The 12,439-nt window shown below is 47.4% G+C and overlaps 1 protein-coding gene across 13 annotated transcripts in view; it reads right to left on the bottom strand.

The window, feature by feature from the left end:
- Positions 1 to 12,439, bottom strand: part of SMG7 (SMG7 nonsense mediated mRNA decay factor) — a 396,971-nt gene that overhangs the window by 378,681 nt on the left and 5,851 nt on the right. For 12 of the 13 annotated variants that reach the window (XM_068109497.2, XM_068109496.2, XM_068109493.2 and 9 more), the window contains exon 2: positions 2,455 to 2,486. In XM_068109497.2, coding sequence (XP_067965598.2) covers positions 2,455 to 2,486 — 32 coding nt within the window. Of the gene's footprint in view, positions 1 to 2,454; positions 2,518 to 12,439 lie in introns of all 13 variants that reach the window. The other variant, XM_068109495.2, reaches the window with a different exon arrangement.

Raw genomic sequence — 12,439 nt, forward strand, 5'->3', positions numbered from 1 at the left:
GTCAAACAAGTGGAACATGTCTTTCAATCCTGCCAAATCTCACTCTCTTACTATGTCTCTCCGAAAAGATCGACTGGACAACCCTCCCATCTACTTTCTCAACAATCCTCTCCAAGAAGTTCTGTCACTCAAGCTTTTGGGTCTCACTATCTGCCATGATCTTTCTTGGGAAAACCACATTTCCAAGCTGGCCTCCAAAGCCAGTCGCCGACTGGGCATCCTCCGTCGTGCGAAGTCCTTCCTCGGCACACCTGAGCTCCTCACCACATACAAGGCTTTCATCCGCAGCTCAATGGAATACTGTTCTCCCCTATGGGCTGGTGCTCCTGCCTCACACCTGGCTCGGCTTCACGCTGTTGAATCCAAAGCTTTCAAAATCATTGGAATCTCCCGCGATGAAGCTATCTCTGAGGGCCTTTCACTCACTCACCGCAGGCAGGTAGGTGGTCTTTCTGTCTTCTACCGACTCCTCTCCGGCCTTGCTCCCCCAGCTCTCTCCGTGCTCTGTCCCCCAAATATTCCTACAGGTCGCACAAGATCTGCCAGCAACCCTCTGATGGTTAAACTGCCGAAATCTCGGCTCTCTGCTCACCTTCACTCTTTCATTCCTCTTTTCTCCCGCCTGTGGAACAAACTCCCACACTCCCTTCAATCCCTCTCCTCCCTCCAGGTCTTTAAAACAGCTGTTCACCACCATCTCTTATCTTCCCCCATCCATAACCTTGATCTTTTCTACCCCCACTAATTCACCCCAGATCCACCTTGTTTGAAATTCCAACTTATTTCCTGGATATCCTGGCAGTGTCCATATGTTTATACCTCTCCCACCCCCCCCCCCCCCCTTCACATGCCTCCCCCCCAAAGCCCTCTCCCTCCCACAGATCTCTCGATGTCTCCATGTCTCTCGGTCCCTGCTCTCAAATGTTGTGTTTGTGTCCTTCCCCCTCTCTCCCCATCTTGTCTACCGCTCCCGATGTTATTTGTTTTATGTGTCTGTTTGTCTTTCTGTGTGATTAATTTTCGCTCTTTCACGAGCCTCGATCTTGTATACAAAAAAAAAAAAGCTTCTCGATCGCACACCAGAACTTGTCCTTCTCTTCATCGCTCCGACCGATTGTTTTGATCTACTTCATTATTTTAGAACGGCACTCAGTAGAGAGCATACCTACACCAGGTGAATAGTTTACGTTTCGTATCCCAAAGTAGACCAGAAAACATCATACAGAATTGCATTTAATCAAAATCAGCCGTCCACACCTTTTTGACATATCCTGCTTTGTATCGTTTTGGCCAAATCTCCCAATGGTGAAGAATCACTTTTAAAGTTCTATGAGCCGGGTTCGGATCTTCACCAAAATTGAATCGATTCTTCCTTGTCACATGCACAACCTGTCCACCAATTTTCGTCCAAATCCGTCCATAACTTTATGAGATATCCTGCTATATGTTGGTTTTAGCCCGATCACTACCCCCACCGTTTAGAGGCCATTTTTCACTCAATGGTGAATAATCACTTAAGCCTTAAGGGAACAAAGTGCAAAAGCCTCTCCTCGCCGAGGAGCGACGCGGATCGCCACGCCTCTCCTCGCCGAGGGGCGACGCGGCTCGCCACGCCTCTCCTCGCCGAGGGGCGACGCGGCTCGCCACGCCTCGCCGAGGGGCGACGCGGCTCGCCACGCCTCTCCTCGGGGCGACACGGCTCGCCACGCCTCTCCTCTCCTCGCTGAGGGGCGACACGGCTCGCCACGCCTCTCCTCGCCGAGGGGCGACACGGCTCGCCACACCTCTCCTCGCCGAGGGGCGACGCGGCTCGCCACACCTCTCCTCTCCTCTCCTCTCCTCGCCGAGGGGTGACGCGGCTCGCCACCCCTCTCCTCTCCTCGCCGAGGGGCGACGCGGCTCGCCACCCCTCTCCTCTCCTCTCCTCTCCTCGCCGAGGGGCGACGTGGCTCGCCACGCCACGCCTCTCCGAGGAGCGAAGCGGCTCGCCACACCTCTCCTCGCCACGCCTCTCCTCTCCTCTCGCCATGCCTCTCCTCACCGAGGGGCGACGTGGCTCGCCACGCCTCTCTCCTCTCCTCTCCTCTACTCTCCTTGGGGTGATGCGGGGTGACGCGGCTCACCACGCCTCTCCGAGGGGTGACGCGGCTCGCCTCTCCTCTCCTCTCTTCTCTTCTCCTCTCCTCTCCTCTCCTCTCCTCTCCTCTCCTCTCCTCTCCTCTCTCCATGACGCGGCTCGCCATGCCTCGCCTCTCCTCTCCTCGCCGAGGGGCGACGCGGCTAGCCACGCCTCTCCTCGCCGAGGGGCGACGTAGCTCGCCTTTCCTCACCAAGGAGCGACACAGCACTCCAGGGTGCATGTGGTGTGGTCCGGATCGTCTGTCTGCAGCGTGATCACACACAAACAAATCTAAAATTTGACATACAACAAAAACAGTGTTCAAGACAACTCACCTGCCATGTCAGCCTTGAGTGCCTCGGCTTGCCTGGAAAACACGAACAAAGCACCACACTGGGCTACAGAAGATAGCATAGTCATCACATAGACTCATGCAGCCTTTTCAGTTCAGTTTAACCACACATATACACACACACACATACACACGATTTTAAAAAAACCATGAAGAAGGAAACAGTTCAGGAGAAAACAAAACCACATGTTTGATCGTAACTCAGAGATTTTACCTTGAATTGGGGAAACAAAAACAAATGTCAACTCCCCTTGAAAAAGAAAAACTGAAAAAATTCTGGAAAGGAATTTTTGAAGATCAAAAGAACATAAGGAAGCAGAATGGATCCAAAACTTGTTAAAGAAGAAGCAACGTCTCGACGAAATGCCCCAATTGATTATTGATGAAGAGAATATTAGAAAACAACAACGAAAAATGCCAAACTTTAAAAGCCCAGGCCCAGATGGAATTCAAAAATTTTGGCTAAAACAACTTGATGCCCTTCACAATCACTACACCAGGACATTTAATGAACTGATCCAAGAGGAAAAGGCAGTGGATGAGTGGCCAATAGAAGGGAACACCTTTCTCATCCCAAAATCAGAGGAATTCCAACTTCCCCACAAATACCGGCCAATAACATGCTTACTGACCACAAACAAACTGCTGAAAGGAATCATCACAGAAATGATGTACCATCATCTAACACAGCAAGGAGGTTTAGAGGCAGAACTAAAGGGATGTAAGAGAGGTTGTTATGGAAAAATTGATCACCTACGACTGAACAAGGCCGTACTTGAAAATTACAAAATGGAAGAACTAAATTGTCCACCACCTGGATAGACTATAAGAAAGCTTTAGACAGTGTCCCACATTCGTGGGTGGATGATAAAATGCATGCGAATATACAAAATCAATCCGCAAATAATCAAACTGATTGAGAAAGCAATGGAGCTCTGGAATTCCACATTGATATTACAGCACTCAGAAGGAAGTATCGAAATACCAGATGTGAAGATATGACATGGAATCTTCCAAGGAGACAGTCTTTCCCCACAACCCCTCCTTTCCGTTTTATCTGGCTCTGGACCCACTAAGTGACCTTAGCCATGAATAAGGACGTGGATACACCCGAACAACCAAGAGACAAATGTCCAAAGAAATAGGAAAGGTGACACATGCACTATACGTGGATGATTTAAAGCTCTTCTCGCCAAATGACAAAAAATTGACACAACAACAACAACAACAACAGGCATTTTAAGGCCATTTTCCGTGCAGGAGCAGGGGTTAGCCTTGCAGTCCCCATGACAATCTTCTCCATTTTGCCCTATTTTCTGCATCTCCCCTTGTTAACTCCCTTGCCCGCATTTCTTCTTCCACCACCTTTAGCCAAGTCTTTCTCGGTCTTCCCTGTCCTCCACTTCCCTCTACATTCATTTCCATCACTCTTCTCAACCAGTCACTTTCATCCTTCCTCAACACATGACCAAACCATCTCAAACTGTTCCTCTTCACAGCATCTATCACAGGCTCTATTCCCATCATCTTTCACAATTCATAATTTGTCTTCCAGTCTTCCTCTCTCTCAACGATACTCCACACATCCACCGAACCATTCGCATTTCCACCCTTTCCAGCCTTCGTTACTGCTCTACGTTCATTACCCATGTCTCGCTCCCATAAATCATAACACTTCTCACACATGCAGCATACATCTTTCCCTTCAGCTTCAACGAAACTCCCCTCTTCATCAGCACGCCACTCAGTTCCCGAAACTTCTTCCTTGCACATCTCACTCGAGCAACAGTTGCTGAGTCTGATCCACCTTCTCCATTCAGCATGTCTCCGAGGAAGCAAAAGGTTTTCATACCTTCCAGCTTTAAGCCGTTTCCAAGACACAACTCAACATTTCCTCTATCTGCAGCTCCCTTTGTGCACACCTTACACTTGAATTTAGCTGCCACACTGGTTAATGACCCTTTCAGACCATTACATTTTTTATACACCCACTCAGCGCACATTGTACAATGAATAGAGTTCACTCCGACACCATTCCTGCACACAGCACATGGCCACTTCCCAGTTCTTTCCACCTCACCACATGCTTTACCACTTGCCATCACCTTCGTCTTTCCGATATTCACCTTCAGACCTTTTTTCTCCATACATTCCTTCCACTTGTTCATCTTCTCCTTCAGTCCATCCATACTTTCCGCAATCAACACCAGATCATCTGCATACAACAACTCCCACAGGAAACCCTCGTTTACGTTCCGAGCCAGCACCTCCATCACAGCTACAAATAGTAGTGGACTTAGTACCGACACCTGATGCACTGCCACCTTCACTTCAAACTCTCCACTGTTCCCTTCCTTCGTCCTTACAGCTGTGCACGCTCTCTCATACATTGCCATCACTACTCTGATCAACCATTACTCCACTCCCAACTTCCTCAATGCCCATGTCACTACTTTGCGTGGAACCCTATCGAATGCTTTCTCCAGATCAACAAACCCAAGAAACAACTTCTTCCTCTTCTCCATGTCCTTCTCCTACAACTGCCTTACAATAAAAAGCGCGTCTGTCGTTCCTCTTTCTGGCATAAATCCAAACTGCATTTCGTCAATCTTCACTTTCTTCCTTATCCTCCTCGCCAACAACCTTTCCAATACCTTCTTTCCATGCTCTGATAACGTTATCGCTCTGTACGATCCACAGTCCAGAGGGTCACCTTTCCCCTTGTATAGAGGGACAAGGGTACCTAGTTCCCAATCCACTGGAATGCGACAAAAATAAAAATTTGACAGAACATTGACAAAACTAAATCTAGTAAAACGGCTTTCTGAGGACTTTCAAATGGAATTTGGACGAGACAGGTGCACCAAGTGCACATTTGTACAAGGGAAACCAACAAAAACAGACAACATAAAAATTGACCTTAAAACAACAATACAGCAATGATAAAACGCAGGATCATACAAATACCTCGGAGTTGAAGAGGGCCACCAAATATGTCACAAACAAATGCGCAAAACAATCGCCAAAGAATACCTACGTAGAACGAAGCTGATCCTGAAAACATACCTCTCCCCAAGGAACAAAATCAAAGCCATAAACCAGCTCGCAGTACCAGTGTTCCAATATAGCTGCGGAATAAAAAACTGGACCCAATCAGAAATCAACAAGTTAGACATCACAACTGGAAAACTCCTTATCATCCACAAAATGTTTTACAAAAACCAATGTATCCTGAGAATGTACCTGCCGAGACGAGAGGGAGGGAGCGGCCTGATTGAACTCAACCAGGTGCACAGAGCGACGAATATAGGACTGGCTGAGGATGTGAAATGTTCAACAGACTATCGGATGCAATTTGTAAACAAACATGAACACAACAAACCTGAAAAACTATCCCTAACTTACCTTGCAAGTAATTTTCAGAAACAGGTGCAAATAAAAGATGCTGCACAGGAAAATGAAACAGCAACAAATACAGCCCCAAAAATTGTTAAAAATAAAAAAGAAATATCAAGAAATATACACCAACAATTGGGACAATGACAAAAGAGCAGGAAAATACAAAAAATAATTGGACAAAGTGGGGATAGACAAAGAAGGATCATTGGGATAGCGATGACGAGGTCAGCTCAACTGGGACGGAGAACAAATCATAACAAGCGTTACGCCTAGGTCCCCCGTCGTTGAAGTGATGCGAGTTGACAAAGTGGAAGACGCAAGGTGGCCCTCTTGGATTTTGCCGTGGCGACCCAATTTTCAATAGTGTTCTCCCTCATGTGTAGATACACCCACACACCAGATTAGAAGTTAGTAGTTCGTTTATTTTTCAAGATATTTCACTCACAAGGTTCAGACATATATATGGCGGCGGCCATCTTGGATTTTGACGTGGCGACCCAATTTTCAATAGCGTTCTTCCTTATGCGTAGATACACCCACACACCAGATTAGACGTGAGTAGCCGGCGAAGCCGGTGTTGTCAATAAACGAGTACGTATTATGTTGAAAACCTGATTATGCCTTGGCTCGAGAATCCGAAGCGCAGTGGGCACAGCCATCTTGCGGAGGCGGAAGTATGCATAACAAATTTAAAACGTTCATGAGGAGTTTCTTTCACCCGTCGTCGTTTGATTCACAATCTTATGCACCTCCGATGTATTAATAAAATAATTTAAGACCAACATCGGCCCGCACGGGCCTGGTTATCTTCAACAAAACGCGTCACCAAACACCGGACCCAATGAGAGTCGAGCATTTGCAAAAATATTTCTAAAATGAAAGCGCTCAATGGTGGGGTGCGTGGGCACCATCGACCGGATGCGGAAGTTTGCATAAAACAATTGCGAAAAAGTTCAATAGGAGTTTGTTTCACCCGTCGTTCTTTGATTCACAATATAATGAAACCTCTAATTAGTAATTAAAATACGTTAAGACCAACCTCGTTATCTTCAACGAAAATCGTCATCAAACACTAGAACCAATGAGATTCGAGCATTTGAAAAAATATTTTTTTACAAGCTTATTACGCGTTTCGGACGGTGAAAACGGCGTCAAATATTCTAACATTGACGAAGAATTATTTTTTAGAAATCTCGTGGCCGTCGGAGAACCGAATCATCCAATCAGCGCCCTCGATACAGGACATCTTACCAGCGCCCTCGACACGTCTGCGACGCCGGGAACGAGGTTGGTGCAAAACAACCGAATCACGCGTAAGCATATGCTGCTCGAAATAGTTCTCATCATATACTCAAATTTCCAAAGCTAAATCATCATTGCTTTGGGCACTGTTGTCTGTTACGGAGAAAGAACAAGAACCGAAATGAAAGGAAAAATGGTACAACCTCCACCAGTTCTATCATCACTGAAACATGATTCGACAACAGTCCGTGGTAACTTGAGAGAGGTTTTTACATTGCACCAAGTAAAGCCATCGGATGTGACACCATTGTCTTCTTTTTGGGAATATGCTGCAGTAGATGTCCCTGATGATGGGTCATGTTTTTTTGAGGACTGTCTGCTCTTCTCTTTTACCAAGTCTTACCAGGTACGGTACCTACTACACCTACCTACTACCAACTACCTAACCTACTGATGCCATAGTGATGGGTAAAATAGTGGCAAGAGGCTTTGGCTTCGCCGGCTCATTGCGGCTTTGCAGTCGGTACTAGTAGTTCGTTTATTTTTCAAGATATTCCACTCACAAGGTTCAGACATATATATATATGGTGGCGGCCATCTTGAATTTTGACGTGGGTTGCACCCACACACCAAATTAGAATTCGGTCCTTCGCTTACGCACGCACGCACACATGCACGGGCGCACGCACACACGGACGGAGGGGAAAACCATAGTCCCCCTTTCGCTCGGCAGTGCGACGGGGGACAATAAATGCCCAAGATCAATGACATGAAACCAATGGATTTTAAAAGATGGCGGGACTGACCCAGACAAACAAGTGTAGATTCTACAAGACAGAAACAGAAAGTACTCGTCACCTGCTTTCAGGATGCAAAAAACTACCATCAGAACAACTTTACAAACAACAACACAACAAAGTATGCAGAGTGATTCATTGGCATATCTGCAGAATGTAAACATCCCAGTACCAGAAAACTCATGGAAACACAATCCAAAAGGAATCATTGAAAATGAGGAAGTCACGCTCATGTACGACCTCATGATTCCATCGAGTGTCAACACAGAAAACAAAGCATTGCATCCGGACATGGTACTCAGGAACAAAAAGGAAAATACAGCATTAATGATGAGATATCAGTACCCAGGGATTTTGGCCGAAACAACGCAGAAATTAAGAAAATGACCAAATACCAGGACCTCAAAAATGACATCAAGAGATCTTTGAAGCTGAAGAGCATCGAAATTGTTCCAGTGATCAATTGGAGCCACAGGAATGATGAAGAAGAACCTCACGGAAAATCCATCCACGGGTATATGACCACAAATGACTCGACAACTGGAGGCAATCCGGGGTACAGTGACTATCCTGAAAATATTCCTTGGAACAAAGCTCTGAAAAAGTTGAACAACTTGGTCCCTGAACAGTGAGCCCCTTACCAAAGAAGAGGCGGATACCTTGGGTCCTGGGAGGACTCCGTTCCACCAACTGCAACCCACAAATGGAGATAACAACCAACAACCAACAACCAACAACCAACAACCAACGACACACACACACACACACACACACACACGCACACACACACGCAAACACACACACACGCAAACACACACACACACGCAAACACACGCACACACAAACGCAAACACACACACGCAAACACACACACGCAAACACACACACGCAAACACACACACGCAAACACACACACGCAAACACACACGCAAACACACACACGCAAACACACACACGCAAACACACACACGCAAACACACACACACGCAAACACACACACACGCAAACACACACACACGCAAACACACACACACGCAAACACACACACACGCAAACACACACACACGCAAACACACACACACGCAAACACACACACACGCAAACACACACACACGCAAACACACACACACGCAAACACACACACACTCAAACACACACACACTCAAACACACACACGCAAACACACACACGCAAACACACACACGCAAACACACACACGCAAACACACACACGCAAACACACACACACGCACACGCAAACACACGCACACGCAAACACACGCACACGCAAACACACACACGCAAACACACACGCAAAAACACACACACGCAAACACACACACACGCACGCGCAAACACACACGCACGTGCAAACACACACACACGCACACGCACACACAAACACACGCACACGCACACACAAACACGCGCACACGCACACACGCAAACACGCACACACAAACACACGCAAACACACGCACATGCACACACACACGCGCACACACACACGCACACCACACGCACACATACACGCAAACGCACACACACACGCAAACGCACACACACACGCAAACGCACACACACACGCAAACGCACACACACACACACGCAAACACATACGCAAACACACACACACGCAAACACACACACACGCAAACACACACACGCAAACACACACACACGCAAACACACACACACGCAAACACACACACACGCAAACACACACACACGCAAACACACACACACGCAAACACACACACACGCAAACACACGCAAACACACACACACGCAAACACACGCAAACACACACACACGCACACACACACGCAAACACACACGCAAACACACACACACGCAAACACGCACACACACACACACGCAAACACACACACACGCAAACACACACACACGCAAACACACACACACGCAAACACACACACACGCAAACACACACACACGCAAACACACACACACGCAAACACACACACACGCAAACACACACACACGCAAACACACACACACGCAAACACACACACACGCAAACACACACACACGCAAACACACACACACACGCAAACACACACACACGCAAACACACACACACGCAAACACACACACACGCAAACACACACACACACGCAAACACACACACACGCAAACACACACACACGCAAACACACACACACGCAAACACACACACACGCAAACACACACACACACACGCAAACACACGCAAACACACACACACGCAAACACACACACACGCAAACACACACACACGCAACACACACACACACACACACACACACACACACACACACACACACACACACACACACACACACACACACACACACACACACACACACACACACACACACAACAACAACAACAACAACAAGCATTTTAAAAGGCCATTTTCCCTACTAGAGCGGGGGTTAGCCTTGCGGTCCCCATGACATTCTTCTCCATTTTGCCCTATTTTCTGCATCTCTCCTTGTTAACCCCCTTGCCCGCATTTCTTCTTCGACCATCTTTAGGGAAGTCTTTCTCGGTCTTCCCCGTCCTCTACTTCCTTCTACATTCACTTCCATCACTCTTCTCAACCAGTCACTTTCATCCTTCCTCAACACATGACCAAACCATCTCAACCTGTTCCTCTTCACAGCATCAATCACAGGCTCTATTCCCATCATCTTTCACAATTCATAATTTGTCTTCCTCTCCCTCAACGATACTCCGCACATCAACCGAACCATTCGCATTTCCACCCTTTCCAGCCTTCGTTGCTACTCTACGTTCATTACCCATGTCTCGCTCCCATAAATCATAACACTTCTCACACATGCAGCATACACCTTTCCCTTCAGGTTCAACGGCACTCCCCTCCTCATCAGCACGCCACTCAGTTCCCAAAACTTCTTCCGTACACATCTCACTCTAGCAACCGTTGCCGAGTCTGATCCACCTTCTCCATTCAGCATGTCTCCGAGGCAGCAAAATGTTTTCACACCTTCCAGCTTCACGCCATCTCCAAGATCCAACTCAACATTTCCTCCATCTGCAGCTCCCTCTGTGCACACCTTACATTTGAATGTGGCTGCCACACTGGTTAATGACCCTCTCAGACCACTACATTTTTGATGAACCCACTCAGCGCACATTGTACATTGAATGGAGTTCACTCCGACACCCTTCCTACACACAGCACAGGGCCACTTCCCAGGTCTTTCCACCTCACCACATGCTTTACCACTTGCCATCACCTTCGTCTTTCCGATATTCACCTTCAGACCTTTTGTCTCCATACATTCCTTCCACTTGTTCATCTTTTCCTTCAGTCCATCCATACTTTCCGCAATCAACACCAGATCATCTGCATACAACAACTCCCATGGTAAACCCTCCTTTACGTTCTGAGCCAGCACCTCCATCACAGCTACAAAGAGTAGTGGACTTTGTACCGACCCCTGCTGCACTCCCACCTTCTCCTCAAACTCACCACTGTTCCCGTCCTTCGTCCTTACAGCTGTGCGCGCTCTTTTGTACATTGCCATCACTACTCTGATCAACCATTCCTCCACTCCTAACTTCCTCAATGCCCATGTCAATACTTTGCGTGGAACCCTATCGAATGCTTTCGCCAGATCAACAAACCCAAGAAACAACTTCTTCCTCTTCTCCATGCACTTCTCCTGCAACTGCCTCACAATGAAAAGCACGTCTGTCGTTCCTCTTCCTGGCATAAATCCAAACTGCATTTCCTCAATCTTCACTTTCTTCCTTATCCTCCTCTCCAACACCCTTTCCAATACCTTCATTCCATGCTCCAATAACTTTATCGCTCGGTACGAGCCACACTCCAGAGGGTCACCTTTCCCCTTGCATAGAGGGACAAGGGTACTCAGTTCCCAATCCATTGGAATGCGGCCTTCTTTCACCACCAGATTACAGATCTCTGTCATTCTCTTCACACCCCAACTTCCTGCTGCCTTCAACATATCTCCCACAACTCCCGTCGGCCCTCCCGCTTTTCTACCCTTCATTGCTTTTATCGCTTCCCCCAACTTCCTTCTCAGTTATCTTCTCTGCCGGTCCTAAAACTGGGTTACTCTCTATGTTGCCATCCCATTCATTCTCTGTATTCAACAGCAATTCCATATATCTTTTCCATCTTCCTTTAATTCCATCTGGGTCCACAACGATTTGTCCCACTTCATCCTTCAAGCAACTCACCCCCATCACATCACACCTCTCTTTCGCTATCTGCTTTGCAATCCTGACTACTGCTTTCTGACCCTCTGCCGAATCCAAGCGGTCTCCGAACATTTTCCTCCATGCCTCCTGTGCCTTTGCTACCTCTTTCTTTGCAGCCTTCCTGGCTGCCTTATAACTTTCATGCTCTGCTGTTTCTGCTCCCGTACCCTTCGCCTTCTGCCACTCCTTGAACTTCTTCCTCTTCTCGTCAATCCTCTTTCCAACTTCATCATCCCACCACCATGTTTCCGAGTGCCTCGGTGCTCCTTTTGTC

Source organism: Myxine glutinosa, chromosome 3, assembly GCF_964187855.1.
Source record: "Myxine glutinosa chromosome 3, kmMyxGlut1.1, whole genome shotgun sequence".
Lineage (NCBI taxonomy): Eukaryota > Metazoa > Chordata > Myxini > Myxiniformes > Myxinidae > Myxine > Myxine glutinosa.